The sequence below is a fragment of the Doryrhamphus excisus genome, linkage group LG18, assembly GCF_037039965.1.
Source record: "Doryrhamphus excisus strain RoL-2023G ecotype Guam linkage group LG18, RoL_Dexc_Guam_v1.1, whole genome shotgun sequence".
NCBI lineage: Eukaryota > Metazoa > Chordata > Actinopteri > Syngnathiformes > Syngnathidae > Doryrhamphus > Doryrhamphus excisus.
In genome coordinates, this window is record NC_136374.1 from 7,595,480 (window position 1) to 7,616,612 (window position 21,133).

At 40.0% G+C, this 21,133-nt stretch overlaps 1 protein-coding gene across 3 annotated transcripts in view; it reads left to right on the forward strand.

The window, feature by feature from the left end:
• The first annotated feature begins 2,562 nt into the window (after positions 1-2,562).
• Positions 2,563-21,133, forward strand: part of phf2 (PHD finger protein 2) — a 40,527-nt gene continuing 21,956 nt past the window's right edge. For all 3 annotated transcript variants that reach the window (XM_058054939.2, XM_058054940.2, XM_078798426.1), the window contains exons 1-6: positions 2,563-3,074; positions 16,841-16,926; positions 17,622-17,736; positions 17,953-18,113; positions 19,952-20,093; positions 20,179-20,365. In XM_058054939.2, coding sequence (XP_057910922.2) covers positions 2,908-3,074; positions 16,841-16,926; positions 17,622-17,736; positions 17,953-18,113; positions 19,952-20,093; positions 20,179-20,365 — 858 coding nt within the window. In that variant the 5' untranslated portion in view covers positions 2,563-2,907. The remainder of the gene's footprint in view (positions 3,075-16,840; positions 16,927-17,621; positions 17,737-17,952; positions 18,114-19,951; positions 20,094-20,178; positions 20,366-21,133) is intronic.

The following is a 21,133-nucleotide window of genomic DNA, read 5'->3' on the forward strand; positions in this document are numbered from 1 at the left end:
ATTTATTCAATAAAAATGTCAACTGTCATATTTTTTTTATTGAAAGCCCCTGCCAATGTAATATGAAAGATTTTTCAACACGCTTTAATAGGAAAATGCAAACCAAATGTAAAAAATCAAAAGAACAGTGGGAAGGATCTGTGTGCAAACAAAAGCCTTCAACAGCTTTGAATGAGATACACAAGGTTGTTGTATACTGCCCTCTAGTGGTATGATAATAATTATTACAACAACTGCTGCTTACTCAGCCTGAGGATATTTTAATAAATATTTAAATAAATAGATCATTTAAATATAAAATCATTCGTTATTTTAATTTTTGTATATTTAATGAATTAACATATTAATTCATTAATTACCATAATGAGCCGCACAATGGGAAAGTGCTTGGCATGTAGGCCACACAGACAGGAGACTAGGAGGTTCAGGGTTGGAATCTCCACTTGGGTATTTCCATGTGGAGTTTGCATGTTCTCCCCCATGGGTGCATAGGTTTTTTCCTGGTACTCCTCCCATATTCCAAAAACATGCATGTTAGGTTAATTGGTGGCTGCAAATTGTCCGAAGTCAGCTGGGATAGGCTCCTGCATACACCCTAAAGAGGATAAGCGGTATAAAAAATGTTTGGATGGCCAATATGTTCATTAAATATGCCAGTTTTTTTGTAATTTTTAAGGGCATCATAACATTTTATGACTACAAAGAACAAAAACGATCAATGAATGGGTAAAAGTTGTGGTTTACCTATCCACGACTCCACGTACAATGTCCATGTTTGGCTAGGCATGGCTCCTCAATACAAGGGAACAGGTGAAAATGAGGGCCAAAAAGTAGTACCATTTGTATAGTGTCTTGAGAGCAACCCAACTGGGACTTCCCAGGTTGGAACTTGATGAGTGCATGAACAACCTGTCAGGAGTTCTGTGCAACTCTACAAAGAAACTAAAAGATTCCACTTGTCTCCATTCAACCATATCATGACATTAATGTTTTTTTAGTGTATTACATTCTCGTGCGGGAGTTTGTAGTCATGATCATTTGTGGCCTACAACTGTTTTTTCATTGGCGTGTGGCACATTCTAAAAATATTATTTAACAAGAATACACACACACACAAACAACAGCAAAAGTGGAAAAATGACTACTGGTAGTAATTTTACAAGAATAGAGTCAACTTATGAGGGGAAAATGTTATTAAACAAGAAAAAGGAATATTTTCTGAGAATAACGTCATAATATTATGAAAAAAATAAGGTCCTTTTAGTAGTATAGAAATATTAAAGAAAAAAATAGTAATTTTTGTTATAACTCAGGGGAGAAAAAGCTGAAATAGTTAAACAAATAGTTAAACAAATATTAAAAGAGAAACCTAACAAGAAAAACTAATTTCCATTTCACAAGAATAAACCCGTAATATTATGCAGGAAAAATAATGCAATTTCAGTTGCAGAGAGTTAGAATATTAAAGCATAAATACAATATTTTTTTATTTTATGAAAAACAAATAATGCTGTAATTTTATTAATTATTTAAGAAGAAAGTAGAAATATTTGGAATTTTTTTTTTAAATGCAAAAATGGGAAAAAGGAACAAAGTTGACACTAAAGTAGGCTTTTTTCACCTACAGTATCACAAAGCTGATATCCAGTATTGTCTTTAAATACATACAGTATAGCTTCTTAGCATATCTACAGGTGTTGCTTTATAGAATATCATGCATACTTTCATTTTCACTATCTGGCCCTCACTTGTAACAAAAAATGTTTGGACACCCCTGTTCTAGTCTAATCAGGCTTTCATTTATTCATTCATTTTCTGCCACTTATCCTCACAAGGGTCGCGGGGGTGCTGGAGCCTATCCCAGCTGTTTTTGGGCGAGAGGCGGGGTACACCCTGGACACCATGGTGGCCAACCAATCGCAGGCCACATATAGTCAAACAACCATTCACACTCACATTCATACCTATACCTATTCATACCTTTGGAGTCGCCAATTAACCTAGCATGTTTTTGGAATGTGGGAGGAAACCGGAGTACCCGGAGAAAATCCACGCATGCACGGGGAGAACATGCAAACTCCGAGGGTGGGATTGAACTTGGGTCTCCTACCTGTGAGGTCTGTGCGCTAACCACTTGATCACCGTGCAGCCCCTAATCAGAATTTTTATTTTTCAGTGTACTCTAATGGTAATGGTTGAATTTTATTTGAACATGCATCAGGTTATAATGGAATACATCACATAAATCAATTCACAGTTCTACATATCCAAAAGGACGTAGTAATATGTATGGAATAGTGATATATAATAATAAAACAAACACAACATGACTCCTTGTCTTCCTCCTGCAAACATTTTATTTTTCAGTGTATTACATTGTAGTGCAATACTCATTTTTTATGTTTTACATTGTACTATAATGGGACTTTTAATATGTTAGTGTATTATATTGTAGTTTATTGTGACTTTTTTTATTTGGTATATTTACTGGATTCAATTGCATTACAATGAGACTTTTTCTTGCCTGACCTTATATTGTAATTAGACTTTTTTAATGTCATATTTGGAGTGCATCATCATAAATGAATGAAGTTTGTTGGTGCAGTATTCGAGCTTGCATGACGCAGGTGAGTGAAATAATGTATGTGTTATGTTATTTTATTTAGCAGCCAGGTTTGAGGTTTTGAGTCGTGTGCTTTCAGTCGCTGCCTCACAGTCAGCAGACCGGAGCGAAGTAAAAAAAAAAAAAAAAAGAAGAAGAAAAGATGATGAGGATAAAAACAATGCATTTGAGGAAAAGCGCGTATTGTGTGAATGTTTAAGCGGCGGTGATGTAGTTGTGATGGAGCTTGTCGGTTTAGCGGTGTTTCGGGACAGCCCCTATGTTTTCCTCCATCATCATATTGGATGATATTGTCAGCAGGACGTTGTTCCTCTGCTGCCCCCCGTCCATCCCGCCGTACTTGTCAAGTGAACATGGCGACGGTACCAGTCTATTGCATCTGCAGATTGCCTTACGACGTGACCCAGTTCATGATTGAGTGCGACGCCTGCAAGGACTGGTTCCACGGCAGGTAAGAACCTCCGCGACGTCTCTTGCTTTTTGGCGGCACTTTGCTTCGGAGGAGCAGAAGGAAAATGGCGACATCGCGGCGCCTTTTGACAGCTTTGTGGCTCTCCGTCGCCAGTCTTCATCTGAAGACAGGCCCGCTCGGACGAGAAGGCGGAGTTATATTTAGCCGAGCTGGGTTGGGACATTTTTGTCGTGAATAACTCCAAACACAATACTCCAAAAGCATGTATCTGACTTGTATCTTTTAATGGCGGCGTCATCTTCGCCGTTTTCCCAGCAAGTTGAGTGCTTTAAAACATGCCCGCCATGACTCCCGAGCAAAAAGCATTGCGGTTGTTAAGAGACGACCACCGGGGGAGCCTCCGTCGACACACTCGCAACTGGCAATGTCCATTTCTAGTCTTCTCTGTTTTGTCCATTTTGCTTCTTTTCACTGCATTCGTTTGTCAGCTGTGATTGGAGAGAGAGAGAAAGAACGTAAAGGCGAGCACGGCGTTCCAGAGCCCGAACAGCAGCCAGCAGCTATGGCTGACAATGTCGACTGTCTTTAAAAGCTGCACAGCACTTTTGTTATGTCCGTGCTCTATCTTATTTAGTAACTGTGCGGTTTCGCTAGAATGACCTCATGTTATCGCCATGTTTATTGTTATGTTTCCCTTCTGTTTCCCTTTACGTTCGCGTACTGTAAGCTACGTCCGCGTCGTTTTGTCTCCTTGCTGCTCCGCTGCCAATACTCCCAAATATAATAATTCCTAATAAGTCCGTGTACATTTTCTCATTCTTTATTCAGTAGTCGCGTTACGTCAGTTACGTTGACAACATTATATGTAATATTCTGTTTTCTACAATCCACCGCTGACCTCCTGGCCACCACACTTATCCACACCGACTAGCATACACATACATACTGTACGTATATAAAAGCAATATTTTCGTCAATTCATCCACACGTTTTGTCTTAAAAACCGAGCTTTTCAAAAATGTCTTCAGTGTTTGGTCAGGTAACACTATTTTGTTTTGTGTTGTAAGAAATATGAGACATTGTGTCATGTATTTAAACCTCATGTAACAACATAACAACGGTCATGAAGTTATTTATTGATTTTATTTAGTGTAAACTTATAACACACACAGGGGATTAAACATTCATGTTTTAGGCGTCCGTGTAAATGAATACTGATTTGAACAGTATACACAACATGCACACGTAATACTGTACTGTATAATACTTACTACTGTATATCGATGAACAGAGACATTATTATACCACCAAGTCAGCTTGCGGGTGCTTTTTCAGGCTTCTGATTGGACAAAATGAATAAATGTGTTTTGTGTGGATAGACTTTTTAAAACTACACTCACTAGTATAGTTTAATTAGTATAGTACTTTAAAAGGGAACTTCACTTACCTGGAACATGAACACATCTTTCCCTTCTCTGTGCATTATAACAAGAGAAAACAAGTTAATATGAGCAAGCTAACAATGCATGTCATTGGGACGTACCTATTTGGACTATGAAGCCCTCTAAAGAAAACACTCTAACAATGTTTTATGATTTGGTATACTACATGCTGTGATCATGCATTAGCACGTACATTGATGGTAACATGTAATACTTAGTATTAGTATAGTATCTACCAAAACTTCTTTCCAAGGCGCATATAGCTTACGCTACCTCCGTCAACAACAGCAGCATAGATACAACGACAACACTTACAATGTCCGCTCTCATTGGGATGGCGTGTGTTCCAACACAAGACATGTGCTCCAGTCCTCAGGTAAAAAATGCTGACGGCAAATTAGCATCTCGTTGAGTCTTTGTAGCAAAATGGAGAGTCAGATATTCACTCTTCCGTTTGTGAATGGCGCTGAGACTACAGGCTAGCAAGGCATCGTGTTAGTCCACCAGATAAATATAGTTTTTTGTGTTTGCTTCTACAATAACAATATCACTGTAGCTTGGTTAATATCCAAGTCCGTTATGTAAATGAAACATTGTTTGTGTTTTTTGTGAGGGCTTTATCGTCAAAATAGGTATTTCCCATGATGTCCATTGTTAGCTGGCTCATACTAACTTGTTTTCTTGCGCTAGAATGCATAGGCAAGTGCAGTTCCACTCTAACTAGTACAGTTAAAGTACATTAAAAAATATCTATGTTTGTGTGAACATGGCCAAAATGAAACCTTCTGCATTCAACTCAGCAAAGGCTAAAGGGAGGACACTGAACACATCTTCAGGGTTTGCAGCATCTTAAAAAGAAAAAGTCTAAAATGCAATAATTTAAAATCGATGACGGAATGTCCAGGCCTCTGCTCTTATCCTCTTCCAACACTTTGTATGAGCTGCATTACGTAGTTATAATCTCCCGGAAATTCAACGCCTACACATTGGCATACATATTCAGAATATTGAAAACATAATATTTTCCCTCTGCAACAAACTGGACATGTTAATAGCAGACAGAAAATATTCCATTCCTAACAAAACTATGAATTCTATCATTTATTCACATCAGTGGTTCCCAAACTTTTTTCAGTGGCGTAGCCCTTCAGACATTTCACTTGAATCCATGTACCCCCTACTCTTGGACATTTAAGAAATATAAACCTTTTTACCCTAATTAACTTGAAATATTGATGAATTAATTTCATAGTTCTAGGTCAAAATGAGTATTTTTGCATGGTCACAATTTGATAAAGTTTCATAGGAGCACTCGTAAATAGATAAGTAATCATCCTACATACTAGCTCTTATTCCAGTTTGACGTTGGCATCCTACTGTTTTAATGGGTTTAAGCTTATGGTTTAAGTCTACATATTATAATACCAAATCCAAGGACAAAGTTCAACAATCACAATAAAGCAGAATCTGAAGTTTATAAAAAGCCTAATTTTCAAGGAGAATCCCACTTACAGTAGCCACATATACATGGACCCAAATATTATGATTGCATTCGGTTTATTTGCTCAAATGGAAAGAATTCAACCTTTGTATACATTCCGAAAAAGAAAAGTGCCAATCCGAATGAATATATAATCGGATTCACAGGGGTGGAATATTCCTTTCCCCATTTCTGATTGAGGTATCTTGTACCTGCTCAAACGGAAGGTTGTCAGGGTGTGTTCTTCTTCGTTGTGTTTTTTCTGTTGTTTATTGGCGGTTGGCAAGCAGCTTTCAGTGTGCATTACTGCCACCTGTGGAACAGGATCTAAACACTTCTATACTCCATTCAGTCCAGATTTTCTTTAAAAATAAAATATATATCAATATAAAACATGTCTCGAGTTTAATTATAAAATATTAGCAAGATTGAATTTTATCTTTTTCAGTTTAAATTTATCCCGGGTGTGTTATTTCAGCGCATGCTCAGATATGACATAATACGCAGCTCCAGACGTTCTTCAGTTTTAAAAATGGAGGCGAGCAATCGGAACTGGACTGCTGCGGAAAGTTTGTTTTTGATCCAAATTTTGAAAGAACTGAACATAATTTCAAGACTGGACGAACGGAAAACTCGCAATACGGAGTTATTCCAACAAGTGAAAGAAAAACTTCGGTATCACGTGATGTTGATGATTACGCTTTACTGTGCATGCCCCATTGACTATTCTGGTTGATTATAGCGGCGCATGTAGACAAGAGATTGGAATATTCCTTTCCATGTATACCATTGTTTTTGGAAACGTCATTCGGAAAGATTCCATTCAGAAAGAGAAAAAACTGGTCATGTAAACGTGGCTAGTGACGGGTTTTCCCAGCTGCAAAAGAAACTTTCAGAATTAAACACTCTCTTGAAATAATCATCCAACTACTACTACTTTTTTATTTATATAACACGCACAGCGCAATTAAGAATGTCATGTCACTGTAGGACAGCATTCGTCTGATACTAAGATAATAAGGTCTGCTTTCATGGATGACAAAGGAAATGGCTGAGATCTTAAGATTTTGTAAATCAAGATACCATTAATCAAATATCAAAATTGTTGTTGATTTATTGGATAATTGCATAATTATTGGTTCTTAGATTAACTGTTGCAGCTCTATTGATTCACATTTAAGTCTTGAAAAAGCATAGAAGAAGTCAAATTTGTAGGAACTTTGTAACTCATAACTACAAAACGACACTAAAGTACCAGTGCAGTCCGGTAAGAATTTATCCAGCACAAGCGCTTAACGAAAGCCTACTGCAAAGCCAAATTACTTGGACAATTTTTAAATGATTTTGTTAGGTTAAACATTTTGTCTTACAAAGTTAAATAACTGTGAATAAATTCATATACAGTACATTGCAAGTAATTCCAGGACTCATTCATTCATGTCTTTTTGTTTTTTTCTACCAGTATGGATATTAAATATGTCTTTTAAAATGTCTTAAGAATAGGGATTCTCCAATGTATTGGTCACCGATCAGTATCGGTATCACCCCTAGCCAATAGCACGCATCAAAATTTAATTGAACAATGTGTAATTAATTGATGTGATTGGTATTGACCGATTTCAGTACTGGAGGATTCGTATTCGGATTCGGAATTGGCAGCATAAAACCCTTGCAACATCCCTACGTTAAAAGGATTAAATGTGACTTGTAGAACCCTGCAGAGACTCTGTTCTTGTTTGTTGAAGGCGTTTCATGTTTAATCCAAAAAGCCTCTTTAGTTTTCCATTTTTAAGTGTGGAGTCTCCTTACTTATGTCTCTGGGGGGTGTGTATTCTGGGGGTGGTCACAATAAGGTTGTTGTTATGTGGCTGGTGAACGAACGCCCTGCATACCAAAAGGTTGTTCGCCTGGCTGGTGGGAAAAAAAGCGCTTTCAGTTGCCAGTCTTCCCGTGGATTGAAACAATCTTTGGGAGAAAGATGTTAGGACATCTTAGCTGATGGCACAAACATTCATAGATGGCTTCTTACACACCTCTTTCAAATCAGCGGCCTTGCCTATCCAGAATATAGACATGATCATCAGAGATGGAAATCAACATCTGACTCTGAGCCCAAAGGAACTCCCCTCTTAAGTTTGTGCCATTTGTTTGTATTGCTTAAGGGTTGCTTGGTGTCTCCAATAATAATACATTTTATTTATAATCGCCTTTCTGAAAACCCAAGGACACTGTACATGACACAGAATAAAACCAACAGATAAGTCAAAGTGAGTATGCAGTCTTTAACACATGTTCAAGGCTGCATATTCAAGAGTTTGAGTCTTGATATGAAGATGGGGAGTGAGTCAATATTTCTGATGTCGGATGTTAATAAGTTCCAGAGTTTCAGCCTGCTCTGCTCCCCATGGTGCTGAGGCGGGCTGAGGGCACAGTGAGGTGAACAGAGGAGGGAGCTGAAGGAGCCAGCTGGGGTGGCAATGTGGATGAGGTCAGTCAAGTACGGAGGGCTGAGGTTGTGTAGGGCCTTGAGTTATGTAAAAGGAGTTTGTCCTGTATTTTTCTGCTGGACCGGGAGCCAGTGACTTTTCTGTAGGATGGAGGTGATGTGATGAAATGAAGAAGTTCTGGTTAAAATCCGGGCAGCAGAGTTCTTAACCAGTTGGAGTTTATGGAGGGACTTCTGGGGGAGATGGAAAAGGAGTGAATTGAAATAGTCGATGTGTGACATGACCAGGCTATGAAATCAGAATGGCGGTAGCACGGATAGTGAGGGAACAACAGTGGTGATGGTGTTGATATGGGATTTATATGAAAGTTTGCTATCCAGGATGACACCCAGACACAGTTTTTCCCTTTGTATTGAGTTATGGACTCCTATAGGGCAGCTACACACGATAACCGGCACACAAAGCTTTATAGTTCTTCCAGAATCTGCACCTACTCAGCTGTATTTCTTTGCATTTGGACTGCAAAAACGGTCTGTTTTAGTGTCTGTTTTTTCTGTTTCACGGCCCACCTGTAGGCACGCCCATGCAGCTATATTTGGTCACACTCGCTGCTAGCTGCGAAGGGTATAGGAGTTGATAATAATATCTGTATGAAATGTCGGCTTTTAACATACAGCCATACTATTTGTGTTGGATTCCGAATCCGATCCAGAAGTAGAGACTGGACAGCCTGAGGTTTCACAAGAAAAGAGGTTACTTAAGACGTCTCTCAATGGTAAGTAGCTTTAGCATTTGAGGTTTTCTACAGCATCGGTAATGTCTAATGTGGCCACTAATTTTGGAGGGACATGACTAGTAGCAACCCCGCTCCCTGTATGCAAGCGCTTTTGCTCTGTGACTTACGCAAAATAAACACAGTTAGGACAATGATAAATTGTTACATACTGCTTTCGATACTGACACTTCCACACGACTAAGTAATGTTGGAAAAGTTTGTTGGCTAGTCCAGCTGCATACTGGCCCATGTTCACAAAACAGTCCAGTGTAAAATGCCATTGACAGATAAAATGCATTTCTTTTGCTGGTAGGGAATCGGGAACTCCCGTACAAGCCTTTGCTAGCGAGTAAACAGAGGAGCAGAGATCGGGGAAAGGCAGGGCAAGCAGAGCTTGGGGCAGGGCAGAGAGCTTTGTTGGCTTGCAGCCACACCCAAATAAGGAAGTCCGCCCCTCTATGACGTTACAAAGGGGCAGTTTTACCACGCCTTTTGAAACCGAAGCGTTTTGAGCTATCCCAAGCTTCTTTCAGGGCTCACTTCGAAATGCGCAAACCTCATTATCTGAAACTTTGGCATTGTTTAACAGGAGAATAGAATATTCTAACTACATTTGTAGGTCAAGAAAGTTGAAAAATCACAATAGGTACCCTTTAACCTGAGGGGAGGAGGAGACGGCGGGGATGTCTATGGTGAGGGTGAAACTTTCCTGTTCCTAAAAGAAATTCAGTTTATTCATTCATTCATTTTCTACCTCTTATCCTCACGAGGGTTGTGGGGGGTGCTGGAGCCTATCCCAGCTGTCTTTGGGCGAGAGGTGGGGTACACAGCCAATCACAGGGCATATATAGACAAACAACCATTCACACTCACATTCATACCTATGGACAATTTGGAGTCGCAAACACATGCAACATGCAAACTCCACACAGAGATGGCCGAGGGTGGAATTGAACACTGGTCTCCTAGCTGTGAGGTCTGCGTGCTAACCACTAGACCGCCGTGCCGCCCTCAGTTTATTCAGTTTATTATAATTTTTGTTTATTTAATTCAGTTTATTATCACTGTTAAATTTGTTAAATGATAAAAAGTCGGGGCCCCAAGACAGAGCCCTGAGGTACACTTGGAGTAACTGAGGAGAGATTGGACTTGAGCTATATGAACAGAGTGCGGCCTGTGAGATATGAGTGGAACCAGTCGAGGGGGGTGTGGGTGATACCAATGGATGGATCTATTGAGGAGGATGGGGTGTGAGATGCTGTCAAAGGCTGCACTCAGGTCAAGGAGGATGGAGACGAAGCCAGAGTCGGCAGCAGTGAGAAGAAGGTTGTTAGTGATTTTACTGAGGTCTGTTTCTGTGCTGTGATGTGTACTGAAAAGCTTCGTAGAGGGAGTTATGTGTTAAGTGAAGATGCAGTTGGGAGGTGACAGTTTTTGGAGAATTTTAGAAATAGGATGAAGGTTATTGTAGTTGCTCGGGTCTGAACCAGGTTTTTTTTTTTAGAATTGGAGTAACAGCTGCAGTCTTGTAAAGTGATGGGACGATTCCAATGCAGCGGTCATTGCACTCCTCACAACACTGAGCCGGATAAACAATTGTGCTTCTCGGGTTTTTTTGTCTTTGGGCCGAACCAGGTTTTGTGTTGGTGGGTTTCAAATGTATGTTTTGTTTGGAGAAAATCCTGAGATTCTCTGGCAAAGCAGCAATGTAAGGGACCAACACATTCAGCCTGCTGTTTCTATCCTCAGGCTACAGTAAGAAAAAGAGCAGACAGGAGGAACAGACACACATCAGGAAGGCCGGACAACAGCCCTATTGTGACCACCCCCATGGGACACACCCACCAGAGACATAAATAGAGAAACTCCACACTTAAACATGTAGAACCGAAGAAGCCCTTTGGATTAAAGGTGAAGCGTCTTCAACAAGAAAATTCCAGTTGTTTCCATTTAACCTCACCATGACCTGGGTGAGTGAAAACGAGCGATAGTGTTAAGTAAAACAGAGCCTGGAGATACTACACTTTGCCTTCCCAGTGAAATACATACACCAGGGCTGTGCAAAGTGCAGTGCAGGGGCCATTGGGAGACTGCGGCTTTTTTTTAATGGACACATTATAGAAAAAAGACAGTGGTTTAATCGTTATAGGTGAATTTCTGTGAAGTAGGATTCAGTATTAATAAATATTTCCATAGCTTTTGCATAGAAAACCTGTTTACAATCCTCTAAATACAGCTTTTTAATTATTAGAGCCCTCTATACATGAAACAGCACCCACATATTGCCACATGGCTGACATCATTCCTGCTTTTTGCAGGAATGATGTGAATGGTTTTGTGTAAACTAAGGCCCGGGGGGCCGGACACGGCCCACTTCCACATTTGACCCGGCCCCTTGAACAATAAAGCATATACATTTTTCTGTCATAGAACTGGAAATGGTAACCTATTGTGAGCAACGTGACTACAACCTAAACAAACAAACGACCCTGACCCTGGCCCTCATGTGTCATGTGGCCCTCACTGGAAAAAGTTTGGGGACCCCTGGTCTAGACTGATAGTCGTGGAGTTTTAGCTGAGAACTAACTGTCCAGTGCAACTCTTAAGGCGTCAGGGAGTGAGCTGTACCACCATGCTCTCGCACAGCTGCACCAGCTGGCATCCGTTATATAAGCCGTTGCAATATGTTTGGAGAGCTTCCTATGGGAGGAGGTGGCGACAAGGTTCTGTTTCCTCAAATTTGATGTGTGGTCTTGAGAGGTGAAGGATGGTGGAGGTTGGCATGAGGTTGATGAAGTCAAGAAAAAAATGCTGCTCGTATGCTAGTGGCCATGCCTCCTCCGTCACAGACAAAGCAGATTGTCTGATAGACTCTGTTCGTCGTTGTTGTATGAAGTGTCGAGGTGCTGAACCCTCTTCCTGTCTGTTTGGAGGCCAGGGACGAGGAAAACAGACATGCATGCACATGGCAATATGTGGACTCCAGCTAAATTATGTAGTTCATTTTCATTTATGGTGTGATTAATTTCTTTTTGGTTATTGTGGGAACGTTTTTTTTCCTAACAATAATTATGGTCATGTTTTTATTGTGGCATCCCAAGTAATTAACAGGGGTATCCCCATAGGACTTCTTCACTCTGATCCAATTCAGATATTGCAGCATTGAATATCGGCCAATGCTGGTATTGATCTGATATCAGAACAGCTCATACTTATAGGTTATCACATGTTTGTCTGGTATCAAGCCAGGTGTCACGCCCCCAAGTGTCAGTATCAGCCCGAGACCGTACTATTTAATCAAAAGACCATTTTGTTTCCAGAAACAAAGTTTATTACATGTATTATATCTAAACAGTGTAAACACAACAATTGCAAAAATATTTCAACAATAATATTTTATCAACAGTCTTATCTTATCAAAGTCTGACAATTAAAGTTCCATTAATCAAGTTTGGGTTTTTTGGTGACTGGAGAAGCACTAGGCACTAAGCACTCGTGTGCTGTTCTCTGATTGGTTGTTTCACGGGCACGATACCAGAGCAGCGCGCTCCGAGTGGACAGCTACGGGGGCTGATACTGGACATGGTTAAACTCTATATTTTATCAGTATCACTGCCCTGGGCTTTGACACAGTATCATTTCGGCCTTTTCCCGTATCATTCATGGGCGGTTTCTAGGGTACAGGGCTAATTAAGACTGTAGTATGTGATAAAAACTTTTATTACTTGTTAGTAGTATGGATTATACAACAGTAGGAATGAGAAAAACTGACCCATTTACTTTACTTGATGTTTCTGGTGTATTATTTTATTCATCGGTATTCAGTTGGAATAAAGTAGCGAGGGTCAAAGTGCTCAATGAAGTGTTTAAACCAACATTACGCACCATTGACAGGGGCTCATTAATGCAATAAGTTACCATTGAACGTGAGTATATATTTTTTTAAGCTGAAAATACGTTTTATTGGGATTTAGCTTCGTAGTCGTGTTGAGACATGTTTGATGAGATTAGAGTTACTTACAAGAGACAAACACTTTGCTGTGGGACATAATCTACACTTCACATGTAGTATATTCTTGTCTTTTCCATCAATGATGTTGAAGAAGTGTCTGTACTTACAGTACATACTGAAAACCACACTTTTAACACCACAGACCACTCTGTACTCGCCAGTGTGACATAGACTTCCCTTAGAGATGTGACGTTCATTGTCCAACAAGTCCATTGTTTTGAACTCAGTTGTCGGTAATAACTAGTCTTAAGATAAGACTAGTCACTAGTCTTATCTTATATTCTTATACAGTGGAACGTTGGCTTCACGGTTACAGGTGGCCTTTGAAGGGTAATCAAGTGAAAAAGAGTTTGATGCACATAGGTTGGAGTATGTTTTGGTTTGAGTCCGGCCTTCTGAAACTAATTCATGACACTAACCAAGGTTCTACTGTATCTGCAAATTGATTCTCGTTGTTCACTACAAAGAGATGTTCAGAAGACATTACTTGTTCGTGAACGTCACATCTTTGCTCTTTTTTGGCCATTTGTATTTGATATTAGACTTCTATGGAGCAGCTACACTAGCTCTTACAAAATCTACACCTATTCCTGCTGGATTTCGTTGGATTTTGAAAACGCTCTGTTATAATTTATTCCAATGGTTCCAATGATCAATGGTGACTTAGAGCTTGTACTTCTGATGCTTTAACATGACCAAGTAACGTTGGATAGCCATCTGAATTCAGCAACAGTTTAGTAGTCCAGCTTTGGTCACGTGAAGCCTACAGCTTGTTCCTGGGCACGGTACAAGCACGGTTTGAAAAAACCCTCTGAAACCATCAGAAACGTTGGCATTGTTTAACACGAGAATACAACATTCTGACAATTTATAGGTCAGAAAAGTGGAACAAACATCATAGGTCCCCTTTAATTGAAACAAAGTGCAAACAAGACTCAACAAGCAAAGCTCTGGAGAAAATCTGGAAACTAATCATTTATCTAATCAATTAGAGCTACAACAATTTATCAATAAATTATTAATGATGAATGATTAATTGATTATGCAATTAATCGACAGGTATTTATGCTTTTTCCACTTTTCCACTATAAATGTTGTTACAATGTTGTATTCTCATGTTAAACTATGCTAAAGTTTCAGATAAGGAGGTTTGCACAGTTGGAAGTGAGCCCTGAAAAAAGTTCGGGATGGCTCTGAACACTCGGTTTCAGAGAGTTTTTTCTAACACCGGCTCACTTTGACTTCACAGTTAGCCTTGTGAGAAGTCACTAGCCACATTTACACGAGGAGTTTTTGTCTTCCCGAATGACCTTTCAGAAAATAATTATGTTTAATTATTATACAGTTATGTTGGAATGTTGGAAAGGAATATCCCAGTCTACATGCGCCGCTATAATCAAACAGAATAGTCAATGGGGAATGCACAGTAAAACGTAAACATCAACATCACATGATACCGACTCCGTATTGCGAGTTTTTTGTTCGTCCAGTCTTGAAATTAGTTTGGCTCAAAAATAAACTTTCTGCAGCAGTCCAGTGTTGATTGCTTGCCTCCATTTTAAAAACCGAAGAATGTCTTGAGCTGCGTGTTAGAACGCACCCAGGATGAATTTAAACAGGAAAAGATCAAATTCAATCTTGGTAATATTTTATAATTAAACTCGGGACATTTTCTTTTTTAATAAAACTGGACTTGTGAATAAAGTATAGAAGTGTTTAGATTCTGTTCCACAGGTGGCGGTAGAGTGGAGCCCACAGGTGGGCCGTGGGTGGAAATAAATTAAAAAAATGTATAAATTAAAACAGAACGTTTTGGAAATACTGCTGGAATACGTGCAGATTCTGGAAGAGCTAGAAAACTACTCAATACAAAGGGCTGAAAATTATCATAATAGGTCCCCTTGAAAACTGTACTGTAAATATCCTGATCTCAGCCTCTTTTTTACCATGCGTACACACAAAACCTAGTGTTAGAAAATTGAAACTACAAATAGCTTTGGTTGTGCCTGTCCAGCGCAGGCCATATCTTGCTACCTGCTTCACAACTTGACCATCAAACTGGGCACTGCCCCGCATATTTAGAGCATATTTATTTACAGCAGTCTGTGACAGTGACTTGTTGATTTTGCAGTGTTTGTGATGTCAGTTGATAATTTATACTTCTCTACTTCAATTTCAGTGTCTGACAAATGTCTCGTCTTTGCTCTCTTTGCTATGCTTTTGGGGAGGGAAAAATTCCATTCATGTATTTTTAAAGGGATTACTGCTTTGAGGCTGAAATTAAACATTTAGTTATTTATGTTATTCATTGATCAATTGATTCATTGATGACAACATGACAACAAATAATCAACCGATTGATCGGTTATTAAAATAATCATTAGTTGCTAATAAATAACTGTCCAAATGTCCAAAGGAGCGGATAAGGTGAAGATTGAAAAACTGACTCCCAACTTGTCCATAGATATGAATGTGAGGTGAATGATTGTTTGTCTATACCAGGGGTGCTCATTAAGTCGATCGCGATCTACCGGTCGATCGCGGAGGTGGTACTGGTCGATCGCTGGTCGATCGCGGCGTGACATTAAAAAAATATCGTCCTAGCATCAATGCCGTCACTTGATTGATATACAGGGCAGCCATTCAGATGACAACTGAATGTTGCCCTTCGGGTGACCAATCAAATCAAACAACGTCTCTAAGTGCAGCAGAACTTGCGATGTCAGCCTATCATCCATCCCCGTTACTTGATTGACATACAGGACAACCAGTCAGATGACAACTGAATTTTGACCTTTAGGTCACCGCTCATGCGTAAACAACGATGCAAAGTGCTGAGCTAGTCGGCGAATTGCGTCAGATTTTAAGCCCTCGCTAAAGTTTATGGTCACTAAAATGAGTGAAGGAGCTGGACCAAGTAAAAAGGCAAAAACATATCACTTCCATACGGAATGGGAGGTGGACTTTTTTTCACAATGTCTTTTTCAAAGTGCGTTTGCCTGGCTAACCTGGCTATCAGCAGCTACTGTCCGGACTATGCATCCCTGGCTGATTCAATTCAGTGCAAGTCATCAAAGTAAACTCAGGTAATTACAAAAAATGTTAATAGTTAATTATGTGTGTTTTGCAATATTAGCTCATTTGGTTATGTAAGGTACATCAACATACATTGTACGTACAAATAATCCTCAATACATTTGAAAATAAATAGATGTTTTGCATTTTTGTAGTGGGTAGATCATTTTGACTCGGTCATTTTAAAAGTAGCTCGCATGCTGAAAAAGTGTGAGCACCCCTGGTCTATACTGTATGTGCCCTGCGATTGACTGGCTTGGTTGTACCCCACCTCCTGCCCAAAGTCAGCTGGGATAGGCTCCAGCATTTCCCCACGACCCTATAATAAAACATAGGATAGGATAAGCAATACGATAAGCGGCATAGAAAAAGGATGGATGGATGGAGAAATATGGGCACGTTTTAATCTTGTGAGATAATCATCTAGTTATTGGACTTGTTGGCAACTGTTATAATAAGAGAAATACTATGTTATGTTTGGGCAAAATGCTTTTCTTTGTACGTCATGCCATCTAAGATATTATCTGAATAGTTCTTGTAACTATTTGAGTCATGTGTTTTTCACTGTTTTCAGTTGTGTTGGTGTGGATGAGGATGACGCTCCAGATATTGACATATATCATTGTCCAAACTGCGAGAAGACCCACGGCAAATCCACACGTATGTACTATGTAAAATATTTATATTCCTTTCTAAATGTCTACTTTTGGCTATAGTTCCACTGCTGTAAACTATGTTGCAGTATTTTCAGTATATTAACCCTTAAGAAGCCATAAACATCTTAAATGTGTTAAATGGGCCCAATGAAGAGTCACAATAGCCAAAATGTTCATAAGACACTAATAAATGTCTCTATTTAAATGATTTTCAGTCAATATATGCAAACAGAGGCAAGATTTTGGTGTAAATGAACCTAACCTAACCAGGGTGTATGCTAACTGAGGTTCCCCTGTTTATGCAACATACTGTAAGTACGTAATTAAGTAAGTCTAATTTATTTACACAGCACTTTTCACAGACAGTGTCACAAAGGGCTTTAAATATCATTATACTATAAAATGGTAGTGAAGATACCATAAATAAAAACGTGAAAATAATAATGATACAAATTTTTTTTACTAAAATTAATAGAAATTATAAGTGCCATAAAAACATATGGTGCTGGTGGTTTCTTGCAGTCCCGAGTCAATTAGGAGTTAAAACATCTTTTGGAGTATTTTATAGAATGTATCCACCGTCATTTGATTTTATGCAGCCATGGCTTCTTTTGGGTTCAGTAACTTCTTGCAGTGGGGAACATGACATTTGTTTCATTGTTGGTAATTCTTCATTTGTGTTTTCTCTTTTGTCTTTAGTAAAAAAGAAAAAGAATTGGAGCAAGCATGACACAGGGCAAAGCACAGATATCAGAGCAGTTCAGAATGGCAGTCAAGTTTTCATAAAGGAGCTAAGAAGTAGAACATTTCCAAGGTAAGCGCATCTTTTACAGCTTATCATTGATGCAGTATTCCATTTGTAAACAGATGTATCTACAGCAGGGGTCTCAAACTCTTGTAATGCTTTTGTAATGCTTCTTGATCTGCTGGCCTTGGATTTAGGAGTGTTTTCTGCATGAAAACACAGTTTTTTTACTTCAATGCCCATTTCTGATGAATCTATGTGCTGATTGTTTTGTGTTGTTTCCAGTGCCGATGATATTGTGGTGAAACTAGGTGGCAGTCAGCTGACTATGGATTACCTGGAGGAGAACGGCTTTGAGGAGCCTGTCCTGGTTCAGAAGAAGGATGGTCTTGGCATGTCAATGCCTCCCCCCACCTTCTACATCAGTGATGTAGAAAATTATGTCGGTAGGAAAACCAAGTGACTGTTTTCATTTCTAACCTTCCTGTGCTTTTACTTAAACTCTCATCATTACGTTGATTTTAACTGCTGTTTAAGTACTGTGGTACTGGTGGGACACCTTTACTCATAAACACATTATAATGGGACTCTGATTCTTAAGATGATGCATGTGGAGTGACTGCTTTTGCCAACTAGGTCGCTATTGCAGTGAGCTAGTTAGAGGCAAGCTTCAGCTTGCTTAAGAAAGTTCTCCTTATTTGCAGCTATCTGCATAGCAAATACACTTTTACTGTATAATGCCTACAGGAACTGGCTGAGCAGGAAGAGAGTGGGATATTGCATTTACTTTAATCCAACCATGACAGACAGCACCTTTAACATATATGGGACGATAAAATGATGCCGCTTTATCAACATTCATTTTCTACCGCTTTTCCTCATGAGGGTCGCTGGAGCCTATCCCAGCTGTCTTCAGGCGAGAGGCGGGGTACACCCTGGACTGGTCGCCAGCCAATCACAGGGCACAAATAGACAAACAACCATTCACACTCACATTCATACCTATGGACAATTTGGAGTCGCAAATTAACCTAGCATGTTTTTGGAATGTGGGAGGAACCCCACAAATGCACGGGGAGAACATGCAAACTCCACACAGAGATGGCCGAATGTGGAATTGAACCCTGGTCTCCTAGCTGTGAGGTCTGCGTGCTAACCACTCGGCCGCCGTGCCGCCCTGCTTCATCAACATCATCAACAGAAATAAAGAAAATTAAAAAAACGCTTAAGTAGAGGAAAGAAGTACTTCTACTAGGGATGGCCATGAGATAAACCACAAGACACCCAACTCACGACAACAAGATTGGGTCTACGAGAATGAGGCAAGACTTTTTAACACACATTTTAAGAAAGGTCCATCCATCCATCCATTTTCCTCCGCTTGGCAGCAGTCTTAGTAGGGAAGCCCAGACTTCCCGGTCCCTGGCCACCTCCTCCAGCTCCACCGGGAGGACACCAAGGCGTTCCCAGGCCAGCTGTGAGACATAATCCCTCCAGCGTGACCTAGGTCTGCCCCGGCGCCTTTTCCCGGCTGGGCATGCCCGGAACACCTCACCAGGGAGGCGTCCGGGATTTTAAGAAAGGTAACATGAAAAATATGACTGGACAAACAAACCTTTTATTTAACCAGGTCACAACAATGTTGCTGGGTTGTGAAATGTCCCACAAAGTGTTACTAAACACTATTATTGTAAAACTTTTTTGAGACCAAAAAAAGGCCAGTAGCTTTTTTTCTTGCTGAAAAGTTGGCAACAATGTTCTGGGAACCCACACTTTTTTTTTGTTTGGGTGCTGACACCAATGCACATTGAGTTAATTCTGACAAGGAAGACAAGGAAAACAGACCTAGACACAGACAAGTGTTACCACCTCCAGACCGGGGGAATCTGGACTAGAAGAACAGGATTGTGAAACAATAGAGAGAGATCCAAAGTGGGAGTCTTCTCATGATTGAGCTCGTTTATTAATCAGCTGCACGTGCAATCTCCCTGTTGAATTACTCAGCACCATGACGCTCCCTCTGCTGGCCTAAACATGTCATTACAACTACAGAACATAGAAAAGTTGTTATGCAAAGGTTCAGTTGTTTACAAAAATTGTGTGGGGGGTGCATGTTTGTAATTTACTTACTCATTCCGTTCCATCATTTGATATTTTGTTACTGTGCAATATTGATCTTAACCTTATGTTTGGTAAGCTGTCATTTAATGTTGTTGTTCCTTTCATCTTGTTTGCTCTTTTTTAAATAACGACATTCTCTTTGTCTTTATGCTTACCATCTCAGGTCCCGATGTCGGCGTTGATGTTGTTGACGTGACAAAACAGACGGATAGCAAGATGAAGCTGAAGGAGTTTGTTGATTATTACTACAGCACAAACAGAAAGAAAGTATTAAACGTCATCAATCTGGAGTTCTCCGACTCAAGGTACCACAGGCGCTCACCTCATTGTAGCATTCTGCTGTTTGCGTGTGTCCATGATGTCCATGTTGAACCCTTTTCTCTGGAACAGGATGAACAACATCGTGGAGAGTCCTCAAATCGTGCGGAGGTTATCTTGGGTAGAGAACTACTGGCCTGACGACGCTCTGCTCGGGAAGCCAAAAGTCACAAAATACTGTCTCATCTGCGTGAAGGACAGCTACACAGACTTCCACATCGAGTGCGGCGGTGCTTCTGTCTGGTATCATGTATTAAAGGTATTGTCCCGGGGATGGGAATTTGATGGGAAGCCGGGCTGTATGCCAATGCAGTGTTTCCCAATCATTCATTTATTTTTGGCGGCCCACCATGACCACAGGTAGATTTGGCACTACATAATTAATCCCTCGTTTAATGTGGTTAATTGATTCCGGACCTGGCCGTTCATTTATAAATGAAATATGTTTGTAGTTATAGCATAGAAAACCTGTTCATGACCCTGTAATTTGTTTTTTTTAAACATTATTAGAGACAAACAAAGGACTAGCTCTCTGAAAATAAGCTGTAAACAACAGCAATCTTGATACACGTACCCAGACCATAGTTCATGTACTTATTTTTATGCCTGAACAAGCATCATTTCAGCCAAAAATACAGAATAATGAATATATTTTTTTAAATAATAATAGGCCGTAGTCAACAACGAAGCAGCAAAGACCTGCAATATGGTTTTTAAAATGAATGTATTTGGCAAGGGCGGCGCGCCGGTTGAGTGGTTAGCGTGCAGACCTCACAGCTAGGGGACTAGGGTTCAATTCCACCCTCGGCCGTCTCTGTGTGGAGTTTGCATGTTCTCCCCGTGCATGCGTGGGTTTTCTCCGGGTACTCCGGTTTCCTCCCACATTCCAAAACCCTCGTGAGGAAAAGCGGTAGAAAATGAATGAATGTATTTGGCAAAACAGATTTGGCATGTTTTTACAACTATGTACAGTAGATGGCATTGTAGCTCTGCTTCTTAACACACCTCATACACACCTAGCTCAACT